General features: G+C 42.0%; 5 protein-coding genes across 10 annotated transcripts; 1 reads left to right on the forward strand and 4 right to left on the reverse strand.

Moving 5' to 3' along the window:
* Positions 1–68: 68 nt before the first annotated feature.
* On the reverse strand, positions 69–3917 carry hsc70 (heat shock cognate 70). Its single transcript, XM_029129869.3, has 9 exons — positions 3781–3917; positions 2821–3025; positions 2529–2734; positions 2204–2356; positions 1566–2121; positions 1280–1482; positions 979–1177; positions 655–887; positions 69–478 (listed from the first exon to the last, which is right to left on the reverse strand). The coding sequence occupies exons 2-9, from the start codon at positions 3023–3025 to the stop codon at positions 284–286; spliced, it is 1950 nt and encodes a 649-aa protein (XP_028985702.1). The 5' UTR covers positions 3781–3917; the 3' UTR covers positions 69–283.
* Positions 3918–4050: 133 nt separating this feature from the next.
* On the reverse strand, positions 4051–8614 carry si:dkey-238d18.4 (TBC1 domain family member 15). Of its 2 annotated transcripts, none has more exons than XM_029129885.3 (10): positions 8172–8614; positions 6909–7094; positions 6692–6810; positions 6492–6595; positions 5830–5897; positions 5584–5730; positions 5353–5443; positions 5125–5273; positions 4899–5040; positions 4051–4823 (listed from the first exon to the last, which is right to left on the reverse strand). In XM_029129885.3, exons 1-10 carry the CDS (start codon positions 8380–8382, stop codon positions 4655–4657), a joined length of 1386 nt encoding a protein of 461 aa, XP_028985718.1. In that variant the 5' UTR covers positions 8383–8614; the 3' UTR covers positions 4051–4654. The 2 variants fall into 2 exon arrangements, with proteins under 2 accessions (XP_028985718.1, XP_028985719.1); XM_029129886.3 differs by having other exon boundaries at positions 6909–7153; positions 8172–8302.
* Positions 8615–8692: 78 nt separating this feature from the next.
* On the forward strand, positions 8693–12133 carry LOC114843392 (sialic acid-binding Ig-like lectin 12). Of its 2 annotated transcripts, XM_029129902.3 has the most exons (7): positions 8693–9976; positions 10064–10124; positions 10218–10589; positions 10677–10785; positions 10976–11050; positions 11206–11287; positions 11356–12133. In XM_029129902.3, the coding sequence occupies exons 2-7, from the start codon at positions 10064–10066 to the stop codon at positions 11428–11430; spliced, it is 774 nt and encodes a 257-aa protein (XP_028985735.1). In that variant the 5' UTR covers positions 8693–9976; the 3' UTR covers positions 11431–12133. The 2 variants fall into 2 exon arrangements, with proteins under 2 accessions (XP_028985735.1, XP_055359406.1); XM_055503431.1 differs by lacking the exon at positions 8693–9976 and having other exon boundaries at positions 9983–10124.
* A 564-nt stretch (positions 12134–12697) lies between these two features.
* Positions 12698–16966, reverse strand: LOC114843380 (myelin-associated glycoprotein-like). 3 transcript variants are annotated; one of them, XM_029129881.3, is made up of 9 exons: positions 16851–16966; positions 16298–16660; positions 15819–16109; positions 15273–15518; positions 13988–14245; positions 13814–13904; positions 13643–13723; positions 13454–13526; positions 12698–13365 (listed from the first exon to the last, which is right to left on the reverse strand). In XM_029129881.3, exons 1-9 carry the CDS (start codon positions 16897–16899, stop codon positions 13324–13326), a joined length of 1494 nt encoding a protein of 497 aa, XP_028985714.1. In that variant the 5' UTR covers positions 16900–16966; the 3' UTR covers positions 12698–13323. The 3 variants fall into 3 exon arrangements, with proteins under 3 accessions (XP_028985714.1, XP_028985713.1, XP_028985716.1); XM_029129880.3 differs by having other exon boundaries at positions 13643–13726; XM_029129883.3 differs by lacking the exon at positions 15273–15518 and having other exon boundaries at positions 13643–13726.
* Positions 16967–17779: 813 nt separating this feature from the next.
* Positions 17780–21573, reverse strand: LOC114843095 (myelin-associated glycoprotein-like). Of its 2 annotated transcripts, XM_041067964.2 has the most exons (10): positions 20626–21562; positions 20107–20469; positions 19632–19922; positions 19178–19423; positions 18849–19106; positions 18678–18765; positions 18393–18479; positions 18259–18309; positions 18087–18147; positions 17780–18016 (listed from the first exon to the last, which is right to left on the reverse strand). In XM_041067964.2, exons 1-10 carry the CDS (start codon positions 20672–20674, stop codon positions 17981–17983), a joined length of 1530 nt encoding a protein of 509 aa, XP_040923898.1. In that variant the 5' UTR covers positions 20675–21562; the 3' UTR covers positions 17780–17980. The 2 variants fall into 2 exon arrangements, with proteins under 2 accessions (XP_040923898.1, XP_040923899.1); XM_041067965.2 differs by lacking the exon at positions 19178–19423 and having other exon boundaries at positions 20626–21573.
* Between the last annotated feature and the right edge of the window lie 3119 nt (positions 21574–24692).

Genomic DNA, 24692 nt, shown 5'->3' on the forward strand with positions numbered 1-24692 from the left:
TATGCAAACCTGTCGAGTTCAATAATGTGTTTCAGTCACATAAAATGTAAATTATAAGAGGCACACTGTAAATTTTTCAGAAACTCGCCTTTATTGATTTCATATTTGGGTCATGCACATCATCACAACGTGTTTCATGAATGAGGAGGAAATAAGTGTGTATTTTAGATGTAGTTTAGATCATTTTATTAGTTAAAATTACACATAGGCTGTGACGTAGAGTTTATTGGATTTTAGGACAGTGCTTGCTGGAACATGAGGTAAAGGCGTTTCACTGCAGCACTCAGTCAACCTCCTCAATAGTTGGGCCAGAGGAGGAGCCGGCTCCAGGTCCACCAGGGAAACCGCCGGGCATCCCACCAGGCATCCCACCAGGCATCCCACCAGGCACTCCCCCCTGGTAGAGTTTGGAGATGATGGGGTTGCAAACCTTCTCCAGTTCTTTCTGCTGATGCTCGTACTCTTCTTTCTCTGCAGTCTGGGTAACAGAGGGAACAAAGCCCATATTGTGACATGAGGTTCAACACAGTGGTGTATTAAAAAAAAAGGAAGTGGAATATTGCATAATCGTGCTCATGTGTTATGAACCTCCCTGCGTGCACAGTCTGCAGCAAAGAGAAACCAGAAGTTATGGTTCAGTGAACACATCTTTACCTGATTCTTGTCCAGCCAGGCAATAACTTCATTGCACTTGTCCACAATGGCCTTTTTGTCCTCCGGGCCGATCTTGTCTTGGAGCTTCTCGTCCTCCACGGTGCTCTTCATGTTGAACGCCAGAGACTCGAGGGAGTTCTTGGCGGTGACTTTGTCTCTCTGGACGTCGTCCTCAGCTTTGAACTGTTCTGCCTCCTGCACCATTCGCTCGATGTCCTCTTTGCTCAGACGGCCTGTGGCAGTATGCAGAGCAGAAAGTTTTCACTCCTGCGAAAGAATGATTAATTCCTGTATAGCAGCCTAATTATACATGCGCCAGACTACCTTTGTCATTAGTGATGGTGATTTTGTTTTCCTTCCCGGTGCTTTTGTCCACAGCAGACACGTTAAGGATGCCGTTGGCATCGATGTCAAAGGTCACCTCAATCTGAGGGACTCCTCTGGGAGCAGGTGGGATACCAGTCAGTTCAAACTTGCCTAGGATGTTATTGTCCTTGGTCATGGCCCTCTCGCCTTCATACACCTGAAAACAAGTAGCCAAAGCACATTCTGATGCATCAGTGGAAACATTTGGGAGTGTTGGTAAAGCAGTGGGGCAATGAGCATAAAGTTGCTCCTACAGTACCTGAATGAGCACACCAGGCTGGTTGTCTGAGTACGTGGTAAAGGTCTGAGTTTGCTTGGTGGGGATGGTGGTGTTCCTCTTGATAAGAACGGTCATCACCCCTCCAGCGGTCTCAATTCCCAGGGACAGCGGTGTGACATCCAGCAGGAGCAGGTCCTGCACATTCTCAGACTTATCACCAGCCAAGATGGCGGCCTGCACAGCTGAGGAGAGAAACTTACATTTTAAGCTTGTAATTATATTCATTTTTTTATGATTTGTCGCATTTCTTTGTAGCGGTGCCCACCTGCGCCATAGGCCACAGCCTCATCAGGGTTGATGCTCTTGTTGAGGTCACGGCCGTTGAAAAAGTCCTGCAGTAGCTTTTGAATCTTAGGGATACGGGTGGAGCCGCCCACCAGCACAATGTCGTGGATCTGCGTCTTGTCCATCTTGGCGTCCCTCAGGGCCTTCTCCACGGGCTCAAGGGTCCCACGGAACAGGTCGGCGTTGAGTTCCTCGAAGCGAGCCCTGGTAATGGAGGTGTAGAAATCTGCGCCTTCAAAGAGCGAATCGATCTCGATGCTGGCCTGGGTGCTGCTGGAGAGGGTGCGCTTGGCGCGCTCACAGGCCGTGCGCAGGCGGCGCACCGCCCGTTTGTTGTTGATGATATCCTTCTTGAATTTACGCTTGAACTCAGCAACAAAGTGGTTAACCATGCGGTTATCAAAGTCCTCGCCACCCAAGTGTGTGTCGCCAGCTGTGGACTTGACCTCAAAGATGCCGTCCTCAATTGTTAGGATTGATACATCAAATGTTCCCCCTCCAAGGTCAAAGATAAGAACGTTACGCTCACCACCAACCTGAAACAAATGATAAGACTTATAGGAATAGAGATATATCAAACATAAAGGAGGTTGAGCTCGACATCTTATTTATTTCTACCTTTTTATCCAGGCCGTAAGCGATGGCCGCAGCGGTGGGCTCATTGATGATGCGGAGCACGTTAAGACCAGCAATGGTTCCAGCGTCTTTGGTGGCTTGACGCTGGGAGTCGTTGAAGTAAGCCGGAACCGTGACAACCGCATTGGTAACAGGCTGGAACGACAAGGGAAAGGTTTTGTGCTCACACGGCAAAACAGAGCAAACGTTCTGTACGCTCAGTAAAACTTTACTTTCGGAGGCGGCATTTAAAAACTATTTTGTTTTCATTTCAGGGAAACCACAACCACAAAACCACCAGCTCTGTGCCAGTTTTATTATTACCTACCTTGCCAAGATAAGCTTCAGAGATCTCCTTCATCTTTGTAAGAACCATTGAGGAAATCTCCTCAGCGTAGAAGGCCTTGATTTCACCTTTGTATTCAACCTCCACCTTGGGTTTAGACGCATCATTCACAACCTTGAAGGGCCAGTGTTTCATGTCTGACTGCACCACTGGGTCATCGTACTTGCGACCAATGAGACGCTTGGCATCTGAGGCAGACGTAGGGCAGTGATAGTTTTTCCTCCTCAAAGAATCACGAGTGTGGAAAATAATGCAATGATTTTGAAGCAGTTACCAAACACGGTGTTGGATGGGTTCATGGCCACTTGGTTCTTGGCGGCGTCTCCGATAAGCCTCTCTGTGTCTGTAAAGGCCACGTAGCTGGGCGTGGTCCTGTTTCCTTGGTCGTTGGCAATGATCTCCACTTTGCCATGTTGGAAGATGCCCACACAGGAATATGTGGTTCCCAGATCAATGCCCACTGCTGGTCCTTTAGACATCTTTTACAGACGAGACAAGTCACTAAATGCCGCTCTTTTCATTTCAAACAATGTCAAAATGTTTATTTCTAGTTGCATCATCAAAGTTATTGAGAGTATCTATGATCAGATATTTTTTTATTTAGCAGAATGTAATGATTTGGGATGATAACATATCTTACTCAAGACCCAACGACTAGATTACGTTGGACTGTTCTTTTTCCAAACCACTTCTCCTTCTCTTGGAGACTTGTGAAATGTAATATACTGGTCCGGCAGCAGTCACGTCTGTGTCTATTTTCTGACAGCTGGCTTCAAATACCTTACCTCTACTATTAAGAGTATCACAGTATGTAAATGGCACTGAATAGATGGTGGCTGATCAGAATCCCTGGTTTTACAGTTGTATAACGCAGAGCAGAAAATGCTGACATGGGGTTATTGCTCCACAGCCAACTGAAGCAACTTTAGAGGTTCCACCCACATCTGAAACCTGCCATATGTGTCCTGGTACAGATGAACAGGTGCATATGCAAACCGGTGATAAACCGATGCATGCATGTATGTACATGTGTGGGAGGTGGAGGAACTGTCAGCTACTAGGGTTTTTGTAATAGTTGGTTCTTTGGCTCAGGATGTCTCGTTTGTAATAACAAACGTGAGTCACATTTCCTGCTGACTGAACTCTGGGCTCATCTTAACATGGCTGGATGAATTCATGCAAGATCAGCTGTTAGAGCAGCAAGCGAGGCAGCCTGTGAAGCCATGCTTCATACCTTTCGCTTCAGGTGGCCACGACTTGGAGTTCTTTGCCCAGCACAGCTCCTCTCCCTGTTCTGACAGGCGGAATAAGAGGGTGAGCGTCGCCGCTCCCCAGTGGATATAGAGGACTTTTAGGGAGAGCCCCTCAGGGTGTCAGGTGACGTGACCAAGGAAAGTTCTAGATCCGCGGTTCTTCCAACTGACTGGGTTTCCTTTGAAGGTGGCTGTTAACTCACTAATCTCATGCTTGTTGAGAAATTAAAAAAAAACAACAACCGAAAAGCTCAGATAAAAGCACTTTTATTTTCACCGTGATCATGTCTACATGTGGATTCTGAGGGAATGTTCCTTGTTTTTGCTCATGTTACACATTTAGATAAAACTAAGGGTCAAAACACAAACAAAGCTTAAAGAAGTCTACATTTTATGAGGTATCCACTGTAACAAATATAAAATACAAAATAAATAATCTTGACTACTTGTCCTTCCCCCCTCTACATGGTGCCTCTGTGCCTCTATTCCTGTTACACAGGCCATCTGGCTGTAAATATAACTGCAGTTCGCCTCAGACGCCACCTGCTGCGACACCACAGATCTTACTATTAGGACCCGCCTGGCAAGGAGCCAGCTGCAGCTGATTATTGCAAAACCCCAAAACAGAAACTGTCAGTAAAGAATATATTTGGAGGTTTATATAAAACTATGAAGCAAAACTCTTTTCAGTTTATAGTCTCTTACAGTTAAAATGTCTCACAATCAGTGTCTGTTGTCATATAGCAATGAAGGTCAGCAGCCATCAGTACATGTGTTTCCCCCTCATAGAAACTAAGACAAAACATTATGTGGAATCAAAAACAGTTTGATTAAAAGGTATTTAAATAGTAGTGATCACCTTAAAAGAAACAAGCTACGGAGCTGATAAAGGAAGTCTTCGTCTTTGCTCTCCTGTGCTCTGCAGTGTCCATTCCCATAGTCCCACGCGCAGCGCTTGCAGTAGTTGTAGAAGTGGAGCTCTGCTTTCTTCAGCGTGCTGTTCAGGTCCAGCGTTCCCTGAAGCCTGCAGAAAGCAGCAAAATCAGATCCAGGCCCGGTTCTGTGTTTGTGACGCCACCGTTAGGCTGCGGAGGCTGACCTGCTGGTGAACTGGATGAGCTGGACGTCGTCCCGGCACCGCAGCAGGGACTCCCTGTTCTCCAGCAGGATGGCCGCACAGATGAAGAGCTCGAACGTGAAGTCAGTGTTGATGGCCGGCAGCTCGCACTCTGAGCGGTCATCTGCGCCCATCACAGCAGAGGAGCATCAGGTTAAACATGCCTCCAGCCAGTGTGCACTCTGCCAGCCGGACCTGTGAGTGTCACCTGTGCTAAGTCGTCGTGCCAGTCTTTCCCGGTAGCGGGCTTGGTCTACTTGCTGGGAGATGAGCTCCAGGTGGTCGCAGCTTAGGATCTCAAACAGACGTAGAGCGTCACTGTGTTCAAACTCCCTCTGGAAACCCAGCAGCAGCCACCTTAACACGTGTGCAAACAAAAAGTCAACGTGGAGCAAGAACGCATTCGACTATATTTAGACATGGATAATGTAAATACCTGTGGCAGAAGGTGAAGTTCTCCATGTTGTCTGTAGCTAAGTGAGTGTAGAGCTGTGGGTCCAGTTCCTTCAACAGTGCTGCCTCCAGCTCTAAAGACAGAATCACATCATTTTCAAATGCTTATACTTAGATACATTCAGACTAATATGTACATTTGGTCTGTTCTATAGCATAGAAATCATTTATTTCTATACAAATAAGCAGAATCCTTTCTTTTTGGTAAACCAACCTATTTTCCTGTGCAGACCATCAGCTCTAAAGTCTTTGGAGAATTTCTCCATGTAGCAGGAGAAGCTCCAGAAAGTGTCGACCTCCGAGTCAAGGACCTCAAGGAATCGGCTGCACAGGTCGTTCATTCCCTGAGCATAGCTCACCTCTGGAGCGGAAACAATAGGGGGTAATGTGCTTACACAGCCTCCGCTGTTGTTTGGTCTAGTCCGGGTAACAAACATGAGATGGGCACGTTCTTGTTTACCTGGATGAAAAGCAGCGTAAGTGATGAGGATGTCCCTCAGCACCAACAGGTTGCCCAAACCTTGCTCCCTGTGGACACATTTACAGCATATGGCATCACCCAGGAGTACAGTGACATACGACTACTGCCAATATTTAAAATCCATGAGAGAGATAATAAGTCAGATGAGTGGAATTGGGAAATATTACTACAAAATTACATTGAAATATGATGACAGGCATGTCAGATGTGTCTACAATATTACCAATACAGTTTCACAAGCTTTCAAACAGTTTGTCTTCATATAATGGGTTGTATATAGAAGAACCAGTCAAACTGGTTCTGGAGACTTAAGGAAACCAAATATCCCAGTAACTCTAAAACTGACTTGGTTTGTTTCTTCCTTTTACTTCAGATTCACACTATGTAGACAAGTAAACAACATGCAGCTGTAAAATAATAATCTAATGGTTTACGTGAAGATGCTGATGCAGCGTTAAGGGTTCGTTCCTGCTCCTGTTGACGGAGTCATTTAGAACATGAGCCCTTCTCACTGCTGTTTCTTTATTATTGTTTGCTTTTCTGTGTCAACTGAGGTGAGGCTGAAATTAAACGATCCGTTTCACTTCCTGCTGAATTTCTAAACATTAACGAAAAGCAAACAACGTGTCGCAGTCGCTTACTGAAAATAGCTCAGATCTCTGTTGGTCCTTGGCACGTCCTTGTCAATGATCCTGATTGCTTCAGAGAGCTCCTCACAGTCAAACGTGAACCGCTCAAACAATATCTGTCAACAGGGAGTGAAGGGAGAAATTGTCCAACGGCCAATGAGTCCGTGCAGTTCAAGTGAATTCATTATTTTTTTAGGTTTAACTATGTCAACCTGTGCTTGAAGCTCCAGGAAAGCCAGCCTGTCCCTGACCTCCTCAGACCGGTGCTGGGTCTGTTGCTGGACCTGAGCCTGCCTCTGCTCAAAGTAGCCGACAGCTGCCGCCAACTCAGCTGAGAGCAATAGACGATACAGGGAGCACGGAAGTGAAGAGGGGAACATAAACGCACCAAAGAAACACTTCAGAAACGAGGCCTGGCTGAGCCTTTACCATCAGTGCCGTTGAGGTGCATGCGCACGGAGGAAGGAAGGAACAGCTGCCACTTTCTCTTCATGGCCCGGTACCGGACCTCCAGCTGCTCGTGCAGCAGGGAGCGCTGCAACGCCGTGGAGCTGCACGGGTACATGCCGAACAGGAAGCGCCACACCAGGCCACGCTCCGCGGGGGGCGCCCCACCTGGGAGGGGGTTGAACCCAGAGGTCAGCGCAGGCCAGCCCAGTCGTTATTGTTCAAAACTAATGGGAAAGTGAAGCTCTTATGACGCAAGGCTTTGTGCACTTTACTCCACTTGCATCAGGTTTTGAGGCGAGGATTTGATGTGTCTTATGTAATGTTTTGCTCCACGGGTCCTTTAATCTGTGTTTTTCCACGTTGATGCGCATAAAAAGGTCAGACGGCTGCGTTTCCACATTCCTGCTCGTTTGTGATGGACCCGATGTGACGCTTTTGCTCTGTGAGAACCAAAAACTGCTGCCAGCACATGGAGATGGACTGATTCAAAGGGCGGCGCCTTCTGAAACCATAATCCAGATTTTCACACACTGCATCTGAATCTCATGTGATTTTATTCTGTTTCCTGGAAGCTCCCTGACCCTATAAACGAGTGTTTCATCTGCACGGTCACGCTGCCGCCCTTCGCTTGAGGGAGGCCTGCTGCTCAGTCAAATGTTAGATATGAGAGAATGGCTCAACTGTGGCTTAGTAATGCCCTGGAGCAAAATATCACTTGATTTGCACTTGATCTGTAAAAATGGCTGCAGTTCATTGATGCATCTTGTCATGTGTTACTGTGTGCACGTCTTTAGCCTGAAAACACATTAGCTTTAATTACAGGCATTTTCTTTTAAGCTGTTTCCACTCTCCCAGATCCAGCTGCTGGCTGTGCTCCACGTCTTTACACACAAAACACTCATAATCTCGCAATCATACATTTTACTGGATTAGTAAAGGCCTTGCATTTGTAAATTGGGCATTATAGGATTATTTAACATGCTTATGTGCCCAGCTTCGACCCCAGAGTCATTATATTCTGCACTGTATGAAGTTTTAATTGAGCCACGAACTGAGTGCCTTAAGCACTTACATGTGTTTTTAAAGTTTAACACAATAAAGAGACGCACGTCGGGCACACTATAATTGAATCTTTCACAATAAAGTTATATATAACTTAATGTGGCACTTTATAAATACGCAGATTCTGTGTGCATATGTTTGTGGAGTTAAAGGGAATCGTGGCTGCGTGCTCGTTCGTACCGTTCTTGAAGATGTGCATCCTCAGCCTGGACTCGTCCACCCTGCCCTCCGCGTCCATGACGCCCGGGAGGGAGAGGCGCGCGGCGGACGCAGCGGGAGACGCGACCGCGGCCACACGGACGACGGCCGCCGGAGAAGCGTCCGCTGAGCTCGACCCTCCCGCCGCCGTCCCAGCACCGCGGGCGCCGCTGCCGTCGCTCGGATCCTCCATTGGCCGCGTTCCTCACACGCCGCACGGGCAAAGTTTCGCTTGCGGGACGCAGATCAGGCGACACGCGGTCATCGTCCTGCGGCCCAGGCTCCTGCAGCACGCGCTCCCTCCAGTCGATTCTGACAGGCTACACAGGTTCTGGATCACATAGGAGAAGCGAGCCCGGAACACTCACCCCCCACTCTGCCATGTGGGAGTCATATGACTGCACCTCCAGAGTTTGGCCCCACATTCCAGGTGGAGTCCGGACTTGGGGCTAAAGTTCACTGAAGGTCCGTGAACGCCTCTAGCGCCACCTCGTGGTCAGATTCAACAAGTGAACGTTCAGATTCAGATTCAAATTCAAAAAACTTTATTAATCCCAGAGGGAAATTATTTTGCACGCTTTGATCGCTGTCACAGATGGAGGTACGCACAAGAAGTTAGGGAGATTAAAAATAAGAATGCTAACACATCTACACACACTCACATTAAGTCTAATTACTGTTGTCTAATTACATCTAATTACTAGTTAAAGTTTTATTATATTGATGACACCGTTAGGATGGCGTTCTATGCAGAACCTAATACTGCTCAGCCTCTGGCTGAATGTGCTCCTCTGTCCAGCCAGAACACTGTGTAGGGGGTGGAGGTGTTGTGTAGGATAGAGAGGGGTTGGACCAGCATCCTCCTCTCAGCTACAGCATGTAGGGGGTCCAGCTCCACCCCCAGAACAGAACCAGCCCTCCTGATCAGTGTGTCTAGTCTGTTACTGTCTGCTACATTCATGCTGCTGCCCCACAGACCACAGCGTAAAACACTGGACCCACAGACTCATCCTCAGCATGGAGCTGCAGACGTTAAAGGACCTGAGCCTCCTCAGGAATCCCAAAATGCCTACATATCAATATTATGTATTTCACTATGCATTACATTAGAAATTAGTTTCAAGTTTATTTAATTTTACTTATTTATTTTACTTTTTACTTGTTGTAAACACACCTCTTTATTCATTGTTTAATTAATAATTTTTCCTTAATAATTACATTTCCTAACATTTTTTTTACTTATCCCACCAAAAACAATTCATACAGAAGAAAAGATGCTTGATTGGGAATAAAAAAGCTTAAGTAAATGGTGGAGTAATACTTGCTCTGGTCAGCTGGTGTCAAAACACATGGGGCGTCAGTTTGAGGCAGCTCCGTCAGGTTGTTTCAGGTCACACAACAGTTTCTTTCCCCCCTCGCCACTGTTTACACACTATCTACTGGGTTTCTGTGAAATGTTGCACATTTTGGGCTTCACATAAACAACACTGTGACATGACAAGTTCTCTCTTCATATACAGTAGCTATGTATTTTATTTCCTGGCTTGCATGTGTAAAGCTCACTTAATGTTGGACTGCTACTTCATTTCCTTGCATGATGGCATGTGGACTGTACATTGTGAGGTAAATATCTAGTTAAAAAAATTGTGCTGTGGTAACTTCCTTTTTTCTCATTTCACCATACTGAGCAACATTAAACACACCCCAAAACCTTTTACATCAGCCCTAAAATTAAACACACTGTGACAACAACCAAGCACTAAAGCCTCATGTGAAGACACAGCGCCGTAAGTATTTATTTGATGTTGACAGCGGGACTCACAGGTAAACTCAGGAATGTGCTGGCTAACCTCAACATGTTTTTCTCGGATCAGATGAAGCTGCAGGTTCTGATTGACCTTAGTCTCATGTTGGTCTTAGCGTCTGGCTCAAAAGGTGGGAGATATATTGTATTTGTTGTATTTGCTTAGAATTTGTTTAGCCCAAGTAAATTAAGTACATTTTGGTTTGTTTGGTATTTCCATGCAGATCAGGATTGGAATATTACAGTTCCTGAATCCATTAATGCCACGTTGGGCTCAGATGTGACCATCAAGTGTACGTTTGACTATCCAAAGAAATATTCCAATGACAGTGTTCAAGTTTACTGGAAAATGAAAGTGGCCAGCAACATTACCATCAATGACCAGGACAAAAATGCATTCATTTGTCACACAAATGACTCGTTTGTGCTTACGGAGTACAGAAGAAGGACCCACCTCATCAGAGATGAATCCAATAAAAGTTGCTCCGTGAAGATTCTGAATGTCAGGCATAACATAAGTGACATCTATGTGAGAATTGTCCTAACGACTGAAAAGTACAGTTTCAAAAAACACCTTGTTTCCATTTTTGTGCTAGGTAATAATGCATTTCAAAATAATTAAAAATTTTATTTTTATTAAAATCTGTACGTTAGTTTTCCTTCTTTTAAATATGTGCTGACAGATGAAGATTCTTCGCCAACGTTGTATGTGGTTGCCGCTGTACCAGCTTCTGCTGTCCTGATCATTATTATTATTGTCTCTGGGTGTTTGTGCTACAGAAAACGCAGAAGGTGAGTTCACCTTATAGTCCATTTGGAAATGTGCAGTTATACTATAGGTGCATTATAGTATTTGAATAGATTCACAATGCAGGATGATACAGGAAGACAGTTTGCTACTGCAAAAGCACCAAAAACGGAAAACTCTGCATTTTCTTCCCAATCACTTCTCTCAAGTGCAAACAATGACCTATTTCCACAGGTCAAAGTCCATCACCAGGGAGGAATCTGGGTATTATGCCAATTTTAGCAGAGCACCATCAAACCCAGTCCATAGGTTGGTCACTGTTTGTGTATAATATATAAAACAAAGGTTTATATCAGACACACAACGAGGCTTAAAGAGACCACAGTTACTCTGCTAGATGTAAAATATATAATCCTGTTTGTTCTTATTTAGAGGATTATTTAGGTGCATTTTGTCTTTTTCAGTGAGGCAACGTGCAAAACACATGACAACAGGAAACACCCGGAACCGAAGGTCATAGATGAATCTGTGTACGTCAACACTGAGGTAAAACGCGTTTACCCACACATCTCTTTACAGCAGAAGATACCGTCTAATCGCATCTCCCTTTTCAGGCCATTACAGCTCAGATGGGTCAACGTCTAGATCACAGAGAAGTTATATATGAAAATGTAAACTGTTCAAAATAGCACAACATTTTGTTTGTCTGAATCTTAAACCCCACATCTGTATTTTTACGAAGTTTTAATGTTTGTAACTGGAGTGTATAGAAGGCAGGGTGACGGTTGCATGTTATCCTGCAGAGCCCAATAACTCTTATCATAATAAAGTTCAGTATCGATGCAGGAAGTTGTATGTGTATCTACGATACATTAAGGCTTGATTTCATTTGGCTGGAATGTGACAGGTTCCTTTGTAGCTTATAAGCATAACAATATTCTAACAAATGCATTGTTGTACTCTGGCTTTTACGTTTTACTGTTTGATTAATGTTCATTGTTCAGCATTGTTGTGTTGTGGTAATGGGGAAATAGGCTAAATATCAACGCCATAACCTGAAGAAAGTGACACGAAACGATTTTATTGAGAATTTGGTGCTGCCATTGACTATATTAATCTAAGGAGGGAGGGATGAACTGTTGCAGCTTCATACTTGACAGGTTTTCATGCTTAGTAAAACAAGAAAGTCTCATTGTGTTATTTCCTCATTTGCCAAACTTCCTGTGTCATTAGTGCTAAAATTTCTTATTTTCACCATGATTCACCCTCGTATAGTTTCTATTGTCATAATTTAGGAACGATAGCGATAAAGTGTGATGGGTAAAGTGTGCTGAATATTTTTGTGTTTTATCTCCTTCTATAAACTGTAGCAGCCAAATGTTTGAAAAGATGGGAAGTTGGTTCAACTGTGAATTTGCTGTCAAATGTTTGGTGTCACTGAACAGTAGCTGGTGTGAAAGTCATTGACAGAGCTGTTAAAACGCCACATCAATTCAGACCGTGACAGACTCATGCTGAATTTTATCTGCTGTTTCAAGGCATTTAGCAATATAAATGTCTTAAGTGTTTTCTCACAAGAACGTGGCTGTGAATATATTTATTTATTTGTTAGCATTTTTCTAGTGTTGCCTGGTAAATGATGATAAATGTGACTCTACGGAACACCACTCCATAATGCTGGATGGCAAAGGGAAGAGCATTGGCCTTTTCTTCTTCATAATTAAACAACACCAACTGAGTAAGTACAGTTCTTACAATGTTGAGGAATACATCTGTTTCCTCCGAGCCTCCCTCTCTGGGAGATAAAACAGGTTCCCCCTGCATTTCAATGTCCATTCACTGCTCACATATACACAGAAATAGTGAAAGCGAAATATACAATATATATAAATATTATAAAATAACAATGGGCTAATCAGCTGTAACCTTTCAACCTCTATTCACAGCCTCAACAAGTTAGTACATCAAACAATATTCATTTAATGATGAGTGACAGGGAAATTATTAATATAAAAATAACAATGAGAATTTGTTTCTGATTACACACATGAACTACTACATGAATATTCTTCCAACGTGTGAACATAAACAGCCTCTAAACACAGTTAATAATTAGATGTAAAAGCAAGGGGTAAGCGAGGTAAACAGACCCATCAGTCCCAAAACTAACAAAGGCACATACACACAGGACAGGGATAGGGAACGCCGACAAGCCAAACATTACCATGACAGAAGCCCATGATCAGCCAGCAACCATGTTAAAGCTGTTAGTTGACAAAATAGTTAAAAGTTGTTTTAAATAGTGTCTGACTGTTGATATATATGATGCAATCACCTCAAAACTGTTATCGGAGTGCAAAAGTGCTCATGAGCTTCCTCTTTCCCTTCCCGTCCTGACACAATTTTAAACCTCTCTTTTTTACGCTTTCATGAACATTCTCAGAAAGTCATTGCTTTCGTTTTTGCAGAAACAAAAGGCCCTGAAGTCCCGGAATACAAATACACTTGTTATATATTAATTAACGAGAGCCAGAAAGACGTTTGAAAGGTCAATATTAAATTTAAACCTGTTTAAGTCCACATCACTCGGATATATTGGCATATATGGCTTCATCCTCGTCACTCTGTTAAAAAAACAACAACAATAAGTTTTTATTTTCTTTCATAAAAAAATGAAATAATGAATGAACAAATGAATGAGGCTGCACACACCTCTGTGTTGCCATATATATGATCGTTGCTGTAAATGCCGGGTGGATGCACATCATCATAGTCCATCTCTATGCTGAGGACATAATGGAGGATGTTTTTATTCCACATAAACACTATTAAGCCTGTTTGATGTGTTGTGTCATTGAAAACACAAACAAATGTTTATTTCAGAAGGTCTGTAGCTCGAACCTTTTGGCATGAGGAAGCTCCACTGCCTTTTCTTCATGTGCGTCACTCATCTGAGACATTGCCACCGCTTCACGTCTTCCCCTGCTGGCAGAACAGGGGAAGTTGAAAATACAACCAAAGGCAACAATATTTAAATGAATTCATTAAAACATATGTTCAAACTCAACCTACCATTTTCTGGCAACTACCACTGCTATCAGAATCACAACCAAACTCAGGCCTGCTCCAATAATGAAGAATGTAAGAACATTCTGCTTCTTATCTGTTTAAAACAATGACATTAGAGGTTGTTTTTTCTCCAGGTATTGTTAACAGCTCAGGCCTGATAGAATCTTGACTCTTTACCTTTAGACGGTAGCGTGAATATGGCGTTGACGTGGCCCAGTGCATTGTTTGCCACACAGCGGACAGACTCTGAGGAGCCGGACTGTGCCTGCAGAGTCCCAATGGTAGCGAGGCCGTGTACGTCAGTGCTGGTGCTCGGCAGGACTCGATCAATAAGCACAAAGTGAACCGTGCTGGGAGGCCTGGACTCCACGATGCACACACACCGGACATCATCTCCCTCTGAGGAGCAGGAGATGGTCTTAATCTCAGGAGGAACTGTGAGAAAACAAATGTAGAATCAAAAAAATAATCAGGCCTAAAACCTGGACTTTATGTAATTTAATTATATGTAAATTTTCCATGTAATTTGATACCATAAAAAGTGTTTAATACCAGATGAGAAGTTAAATTTAATGTGAAGCGTTTCAGTCAGGTTAGTCCGGTTAGAGTTATGCCATTAAATTACATAACTTTAAAAAACAAAGAATAACATACGTTGTAGATTCTCTTTGGGAAAATGCATTCTCTACATTTGACTTTCACCTTACTGGACATACATGTACAGAAAGCTGCTAACACAAGGACCTGGTGTGATCAAATGGGCTTGAACCATCAACCTTCTACTTAACAGTCCTATGCTACACCCACTGAGACAGCAGAAGACAACTTCCTTCATAATAGAATTTTTATCAAGTTATATGTAACTTTAAATATATATAAAAATTATTACTATATATAAATATAAATATTAATATATAAGATTGATTGATTATTGATTAACCCTGAAATATAATACATAAACATAATATAAAATTATACAATTTGTACGTTATTGATTTTTAGTACAAACTCCTTCAACAGTTTTATGAGGACTGCTCTGGTGCCTCAGTCACTATAGCGTGAAGCAGGGGGTTTGCATATGCATATTTGCATATATCTTATCTTTTAGTACATATTTCACATAACCGTTAACTGATGAAATAACATGCAAATTAAATCTAATTAAATTACATTAGGTTTAGGTTTAAGTCATGATTACTTTTTAGGGTTTATACTGACCAACCTGTTTCATTCATTCATTTCAGATTTCAAATTTGGGTCAAACAAGGTTATTTGATGTTTTTGAGCACAGTAAATGTATGAGTATGTTTATTTTAAAAAGCACCTAATTATTTGAAACCATATTTTTCATGTATAGAATACTTAAAAATTATAAATATGATTTATTAAAGGCAAGAATCATTGAGTGTATGAACTGAATTTACAGCAGGTTAAAAGCATTTTGTCTGGAGTATTTACCTACATAACACATTTAGACGCACAGGGGTTGAGTTCCTTTGTCCCACTGTATTGACGGCAGCACAGAGCAGGATGCCTGTGTGTCTGGAGACGTTTGTGAGCAGGTAAGACTGTCCCTGATGCAGAGTGTTGTTCTCATTGAGCCACTGGTAGTTGGCAGGAGGGTTAGCATCACTGGAGCACTTCAGCATCACATCCTCTCCCTGCTTTACCTCTGACGTGTGGTCCACCTTCACATTCACAGGCGCATCTGCACACAAACAGGTTGACTGCTCAGACCATCACCTACTCTACCTTTCGGCCAATCGCTGATTCCAGACATTGTGATTTCCACCTATCTGACTCTGATCCTGACCCTCAGCTGATCAACCCAAAGGCCTCAATCCAATAAAGCATGTTCCTCACTATGCTTCATGTATGTTTTGTTTTCCAGCTTCTTGTATTATTATCTTATTCCAACTTTACCTCAGCTCAGACCAGAGGCCTCAATCAACAAAGAAATATGCTTCATGCCTGTTTTGTTTTCCTGCTTCTTGTCACATTCACTTACATTTTACTTTGATGACACTGGAAGCCTTTTCCCCCTTCAGACCTCCTTTGTATGTAACGGTGCATTTTACAGGCTTGTTGTGGTCGTCTCTGGTGGAGACAAAGGTCAGAGTGGATGTCAGGTTCCACTGCCCGTCGTTAAGCTGCCGTGTCTCCAAATGTGTCACACCAGCATGGCTCCAGGTGAATTCAGGGGGAGACGAAGGACAGGAGTGAGACACAGAGCAGGAGGCAGTCACATTATGACCCTCCACTACTTCTTGTGTCACAGAAAGACTTGGATGTGATTCACCTGTAGCCACAATGTAAACACAAAATGGGAGTCATGTTCCTTCCGTTTCTCACGTGTCTAGAGAAATGAAACTTAACTTGACATGTACACTAAGCTATTAAACAGATTTACACGCAAAAAAACACATCAATATTACAAAAGCTCATGTGTTTTTTCTTCACTGAAATAAAATAAAATCAAATACTTACTAATTATTGTAATGGACACGTGATTCTCTTTGTAAGAATATTTCTCATAATCTTCTATTTCAATCCTGAAATGAAACGGCCCTTGGTCACTTTGCTGAAGGGGATCGATCTTCAGTGAACAGTCCTTTCGTGTGATGTCTCCCACCAGCTCAGTCCGCGTTTTGTATTCCTGCACAGTCTTAGAGGGGTCTGAGTGATAGATAACATGATTCGTCTGATCCATCCAAATTCCAGTGAACTGACTGACAGTCTTCCCTGGGTCTGGGTAGTTGTACGAGCATGGAATGACCACACAGGATCCAACCAGACCTTTAACTGATGACGGTATCGTAGCGGTCCAAGACGAGGCTCCACTTGGCATGGCTGTGATACAACACAGAAGATTTGGTGAAACGAAATACAGAGAGATGAGAAAGATGAAATCCAGAGGAAGAATGTGCTCATAAGACCTCAGCCAGTATACCTGATGACTTACAGATAATAACAAATCAATACAAATGAATACTCCTCTAGGAAAAAAAGCAAAGCTCTGGCTACAGAGAGTGTAATCTACCTTTAAAGCAAAGCAACACAAAGAGCAGAGCAGATGTCAGAGCTCCCATCTTGTCTTTTCACCGCCAGCCTTCAAAATACAGCAGCAACTATTTCCAGGTCCTCATGATGCCAAAGTAATTCCCCCCTGAAGACAGATGACTCCTCTAGTTTCCGTTCCACTTTTATGGCAACACACATTAACTCAATCTCACACACAAAAGCAGATTGTTTTTGTCACGTCAGCCACATTTTATAATAGTATGTGCCGTTTTCAGTGATTTATTTCGTTTACCTTTATTGTCTGACCATGTCCTCTGCTCTTACATGTTCTAATTATTGTATAGATTTCAGGATTTAACCTTGATCCTCCTACAGTACAGTACAGTTATAAACCTCTTTTCCTCTCTTTTATTTTTCCTTGCTTTCAGACTGGATCTTATCTTTGTTGAGATTAGCACGGTCCATTCAGCTTCTCCCACTTCTCTCTTTTGGTGAAGTGTTTTTTCCTAATCTGATAACTTCTGCTTTTTTATTTTGGTCAACATACAATAATAACCCATTTATGAAACCTAGACTCATCACCACTCACCATAAACATCTACAATTTCTATGTATGTGGTTGTTGTTTGGGCTTGAGGATTGTTCGTCAGGTGCTTGAGGGAGTGGAGGATTGGTACCACTGGAGCTTTGGTTTGATCAATGCCCAGATAAAAGGAAAGATTTGGGATCTGGGTGTAATGTTTAAGGAAAGACCAGAATGATGGGTTTAATTTTTAAGTTTACTAGGGAACATTTCACAGGTTCATGATGAATGGCTCAGCTTTGAGTGTATGTCCTTGAGATGCTCCATTAACTAAACCCTACAGCATCTGGCCTATAGAAATTATCACCTTAAACACAGTGGATGACTGATTCTGTGTAAAAATCAAAAATTAAAGCAAATTTCATGCGGTTAAACATAATAATAGTTTAATGGTTATATGTTATAATACATTGTACATCATCTTGCAGTCAATCAAACACACAGGAAAAGAAAAGAGAAGAGGAACTATAACCAAAACACACGTGCATTCATTCTAAGAAGTGAACAACAAACTTCTCACATCAGTCAAACAACAGGCAGCTGCTCCTCCAGTGAAGCGAGTGATGCTACGTGTTGGCATATATGGTGTCATCAAAGTCTTCCTGTGTAGGAAACACGATGAGCTCAGTTCTACATTTAGTGGACATAATGACTGAATGAGACTGCACTTACCTCTATGTTGCCATACACAGGATCATCAGTGTAGTGTTCATTTACATAGTCCGGCTCATCTCTGAGGACAGAAGCATAAAACAGACAGGTTTTCATCTTTGGGGCATTTACCACAGAGAGGCTTAATTTGTGAATCAAGGTACAGAGAACATGTGTTTTTGCTGTGTCATACTTGTCCTCGCTGTCTCTGTCAGGAGGCGTTGGTGCATGGGTAGGTCTTCCACTAATGAAGGAATAAAACATCCTAAATGTATTTTAGGTGACAATGAGAGTTTTGTTGAATCCAGACTCAGAATGCCTGAAAACCTTTTAGTTGTGGTGTAGTGGAGCTCCACTGCTTTTTCTTCCTTTGTCGTCACATCAGACGTTTCTGCATTTCCTGCTCTCCCCCTGCTGGCAGATTGATGGAAACAATTGAAGAACAGAGCAAATGTATCGACTCTTTATCACGAACACTGACACCAGCATTACAGACTGCAAAAAAATTCTATTAACACACTGACCACTGCCATACAACAGTAATAAATACCAGTAGATTTCTTTCTAATGTCTTTACTCTGTATCTTCCTAATATTTTAATAGGTTACTTACCATTTTATGACTACTACTACTGTAAAAAGGATCAGCAAACATGCACCTGCTCCAATACCAATAGAAATATAGACAACTGGCATCTTGACTGTTGAAATTACAAAACACATTAGATTATTTTTCTCTTTAATTCAAATAGACATTCTTAAATTTCTAACCCTGACTCTTTACCTTTAGACGGTAGAGTGAATGTGGCGTTGACGTGGCCCAGTGTGTTGTTTGCCACACAGCGGACAGACTCTGAGGAGCCAGACTCTGCCTGCAGAGTCACAATGGTAGTGAGGCCGTGTACGTCAGTGCTGGTGTTCAACAAGACTCGATCAGAAAGTACAAAGTGAACCGTGCTGGGAGGCCTGGACTCCACGGTGCACAAACACTGGACTTTATCTCCCTCTGAGGAGCAGGAGAAGTTCCTAATCTCAGGAGGAACTGTGAGGAAACAGATGTATGAGCTGAATATACAGCAGGTCAAAAGCATTTTGTCTGGAGTATTTACCTACATAACACGTTCAGATGCACAGGGGTTGAGTTCCTTTGTCCCACTGTATTGACGGCAGCACAGAGCAGGATGCCTGTGTGTCTGGAGACGTTTGTGAGCAGGTAAGACTGTCCCTGATGCAGAGTGTTGTTCTCATTGAGCCACTGGTAGTTGGCAGGAGGGTTAGCATCACTGGAGCACTTCAGCATCACATCCTCTCCCTGCTTTACCTCTGACGTGTGGTCCACCTCCACATTCACAGGCGCGTCTGCACACAAACAGGTTGACTGCTCAGACCATCACCTACTCTACCTTTCAGCCAATCTCTGATTCCACACATTGTGATTTCCAATTTTCTAATGAGACCACACTCCTGTTATGTCAACTTTACCTCAGCTCAGACCAGAGGCCTCAATCAACAAAGAAATATGCTTCATGCCTGTTTTGTTTTCCTGCTTCTTGTCACATTTACTTACATTTTACTTTGATGACACTGGAAGCCTTTTCCCCCTTCAGACCTCCTTTGTATGTAACGGTGCATTTTACAGGCTTGTTGTGGTTGTCTCTGGTGGAGACAAAGGTCAGAGTGGATGTCAGGTTCCACTGCCCGTCGTTAAGATGCCGTGTCTTCAAATGTGTCACGCCAGCGTGGCTCCAGGTGAATTCAGGGGGAGACGAAGGACAGGAGTGAGACACAGAGCAGGAGGCAGTGACATTATGACCCTCCACTACTTCTTGTGTCACAGAAAGACTTGGATGTGATTCACCTGTAACAAGATAATTATTACGGGTAATATATAGATTATGGATTTTTGCATACTTTACAAATGCCTGCAGACATATTTAGGTATAAATGGTTAACGTCTGATACTGATCATTAGGCCTCTTGTTCTCCATAGTTGCACAACATTTATTTAAGATCATTGATTTATTTAGATCATTGTAACTTACTAATCATTGTAATGGGGACACGATTCCCCCCGTAGGAATATTTGTCAAAACCTTCTATTTCAATCCTGAAATGAAACGGCCCTTGGTCACTTTGTTGAAGGGGATCGATCTTCAGTGAACAGTCCTTTCGTGTGATGTCTCCCACCAGCTCAGTCCGTGTTTTGTATTGTTGCACAGTCTTAGAGGGGTCTGAGTGATAGATAACCTGATTCGTCTGGTCCCTCCAAATTCCAGTGAACTGACTGACAGTCTTCTTTGGGTCTGGGTAGTTGTACGAGCATGGGATGACCACACAGGATCCAACCAGACCTTCAACTGATGATGGTAATGTTACTGTCCAAGACGAGGCTCCGCTCTGTATAGCTGGAATAACATTGGATTAATGAAAGAACATGCAATCAGAGAACACACATTGAATGCCTGCATGTTAATAAACATATTTTTACACTATCATTGTTTTATTGCACTTTTATTGCAACAAAAGGTTGTTTAGGTGTAATGTACTGTACTGCATCATACTTGTAAAGCAAAGGAACACGACGACCAAAAGCCTTTTTATAGCAGCCATGTCTTCCTGGTAGAGTCAGGTCTGTGGAGAGGCAGCTCGGCTTTCTATTCTCCTTTTAGTTCACACAGGCATCGCGTAAAAAAATAGTCCATGTTAGTTATTAGTCAACCATAGTAACCAGAAATATTTGACTCTATGTTACCATCAATTTGTTCGTGCTTCTTTCTCGTACAAATATGATTATTTTTTGTTATTATAATTTCTGCCTGCTAAAATTTACAAGATTTTAACTATTCAAAAAAACCTGAATCAATTTAATTTATCACTGGTTGATTATAATATATTTACTTTATTTAAATATTTGTAAATTGAGAACCTCTTTTATGGCCTATTCAGTATTCCTATCAAACTCTGTCAAAGGCCAGACGTTAAAAACAGAGCACACTAACTCATTTTGAAGAACCTGTTTATTATAGAAGCACCAGAGATTAATGCACTGAAGCCATGATATAGTAGTTACACCTGTGATTTGAATATTTTAACAAATATTCATTGTGGAAGATAAACAAATAAAAATATTCTTAGCTCAGAACAAAGCGACTACAATGAATCACATTCAAACTAAATCTAAGCGAAGGTTTAATGACAGAACACATTTTCTTATAAAGATATAAACTATTAAAATACATAAGAATCATTAATTTACTGCTGAAAAATTAAATGCATCTATGTAACAGTAGATACATTATGACAACAAACCTTATCTTAGACATAGTAGAGGAACTAAATACAGTAAAATATTGTTTTGCTAGTAAAGCGTTTCTTTCTGAGAGCAGAATCTTTACCTTACCTTACTGTGTGTGTGCAGAGACAGGATGTCCTTCTCTTATAATATAGTTTGTATATTGCAGGATGTGCATGTGAGAGTGGGTGGGTGTAAGTGTGTGAATGTGTCCGGGGAACTTGGTGGAACTTCTGCTTTTAGTGTAAAGATCTCTCTATTTGACACTAAGCTAAAATGTACAGTGTGAGAGTTCATAACACACACACACACACACACACACACACACACACACACACACACACACACACACACACACACACACACACACACACACACACACACACACACACACACACACACACACACACACACACACACTTTTGGTTCCATTACAAGTAAAACATTTGAACTCCTGTTGTTGTTCCACTTCCTGTGCATGAGTTCACACCTAATCTAGTGGTGAGAGGTAAAATGGTCTCACAGAGGTTATGTTGAAAAGACCATTGGTACTGAAATAACACCAGTATTTCTTTTATTTCTCTGAAGTGAATTTAGTCATTGACCCTGGTCTCCAGCAAAAGCAAAGTTCTGTGTTGCAGCATGGTTTCTATAAAACCTTGGTGTTTAAGGCATGGTCGACGGGGCAGCCGCCCGGGGCGCCACCTGCTGGGGGCGCATAGGCACGATGATGAAAAATGTTTTAATTATGGAAACAGTCCTCTGTGATGTTCCTGCTTGCTGATGGCTGAAGCTCGACCAGGGTCCTTTTTTTTAAACCTGTCCTTTATTACTGACTGTTTCTGTGGCTTATTAGATTAAACACAGCAGGCACCAAAGGCGCTGATTAACGGAGATCATGTAAATCAATCACTAACTCAAAGATGTGTAATGTTCCATCATCTAAAGATTGGGCTGATAAATATTTAATGTTATTAGTGCCTTAATGTGATTTCTTAAGTTTAAAGTCATGGTCTATTTAAACTGATCACAGGCAGTTTTATGACTGTCATTGACTTTAGAGTTTTACACTGATGGAACAAGTATTGATTATTAATGTGAACATTTTAAATGAAAGGAAATTAAACAACACCTAGTTTTCCCAGCTGCTCCAGTTCAATTGAAGTAAGAATAATAATAATAATAATAATAATAATAATAATAATAAGAAGAAGAATACTATGGAGTCAAATCAGGGTCACATTAGATTTGTGCGTGCGTAAATCGATCTGTGCGTGCGTAACCAGATTTGTACTTGTAGACTTAGTGCGGTTATACCATGCTTACACTTATTATTCACTTATATTTGTGGGCGTTAAAATCACTCATAAATCGTGGCTAAATTTACAAGTAAAATAACACTTACACACAGGCACTTGGAGACACAGACGGACAAGATAGTTAGGTGGCCTTTTTGAAATAACGGCAGCAGTGCGAAGGAGAAAAAAAATCAACCAAAGTATTGATATTTGTATTTATATATATGAATACTAGCGTTGGTATCGATATTTTTGATATTAGGGTCGACCTGCCCACCCCTACTCAACGATTACTCTTGTTTGATCCTTTGTCTGCACATCCTGTGCGCTCTATGCTTCGCTTCTCCCTCAGCCATTCGCTTCCACTCCGACGCCTCGGATTTACACGGACTCACCGTCTCCAGACCCTCCTCGTCTCCTCTTCGTTAATTCCACGGAGACTGAACTCCCCACTCCCCTCCCCAATAAACCTGTGACATTTCTGATGCCCGTGTTTGTTTCTGACTCACCTCTGGGGTTCTAGTTCATTCGTAACATTTTAAATGACCAATGACACAATGACACAAATCTACACTATTGTAATTTGAAAAACCCTCCAACATGTCTCAAATCACACTTTCAGCTCATCACGATTTCATTGTATGCAGCTGTTATTTGATTGATTATTACCACTAAAGGTCTGGCTGCAATATTAACTAGATGAATTCAAACTTTTGTGATCCTTTGTATAGTAAATACATTTTTAACGTTTTATGTTTAAGTCCAATGGGGAATATTCCACTGGCTAATGATAAAAGGCTGAACTCTGAGTGCATGTCCTTGAGATGCTGCATTAATTAAACCCACCAGGTTTATGGAAATTATAACCTTGACACTGAAAATAAGTGACTTGAGAGTTAAAGCATGTTTCATGCAATTAAATCATTATAATAGTTTAATGGTTATATGTTGTAACACATTTTGCAGCATCTTACAATTAATCAAACAAACAGGAAAAGAAAAGAGAAGAGGAACTATAACCACAATACACGTGCATTTGTTCTAAGAAGTGAACAACAAGCTTCTCACATCAGTCAGACAACGGGCAGCTGCTCCTCCAGTGAAGTGAGTGATGCTACGTGTTGGCATATATGGTGTCATTAAAGTCTTTCTGTGTAGGAAACATGATGAGCTCAGTTTTACATTTAGTGCATGGACATAATGACTGAATGAGGCTGCACTTACCTCCATGTTGCCGTACACAGGATCATCAGGGTAACGTTCGTTTTCATAGTCGGGTTCATCTCTGAGGACAGAAGCATAAAACAGACAGGTTTTCATCTTTGGGGCATTTACCACAGAGAGGCTTCATTTGTGAATCAAGGTACAGAGAACATGTGTTTTTGCTGTGTCATACTCGTCCTCGCTGTCTCTGTCAGGAGGCGTTGGTTCATGGGCAGGTCTTCCACTAATGAAGGAATGAAACATCCTCAATGTATTTTAGGTGACAATGAGAGTTTTGTTGAATCCAGACTCTGAATAACTGAAAACCTTTTAGTTGTGGTGTAGTGGAGCTCCACGGCTTTTTCTTCCTTTGTCGTCACATCAGACGTTTCTGCATTTCCTGCTCTCCTCCTGCTGGCAGATTGATGGAAACAATTGAAGAACAGAGCAAATGTAACAACTCTTTATCACGAACACTGAAACCAGCATTACAGACTGCAAAAAAATTCTATTAACACACTGACCACTGCCATACAAAAGTAATAAATACCAGTAGATTTTTTTCTAATGTCTTTACTCTGTATCTTCCTAATATTTTAATAGGTTACTTACCATTTTATGACTACTACTACTGTGAAAAGGATCAGCAAGCATGCACCTGCTCCAATACCAATAGAAATATAGATAACTGGCATCTTGACTGCTGAAATTGCAAAACACATTAGATTATTTTTCTCTTTAATTCAAATAGACATTCTTGAATATTTAACCTTGACTCTTTACCTTTAGACGGTAGAGTGAATGTGGCGTTGACGTGGCCCAGTGTGTTGTTTGC

Source organism: Betta splendens, chromosome 16 (genome assembly GCF_900634795.4).
Source record: "Betta splendens chromosome 16, fBetSpl5.4, whole genome shotgun sequence".
In the NCBI taxonomy this organism is placed as follows: Eukaryota; Metazoa; Chordata; class Actinopteri; order Anabantiformes; family Osphronemidae; genus Betta; species Betta splendens.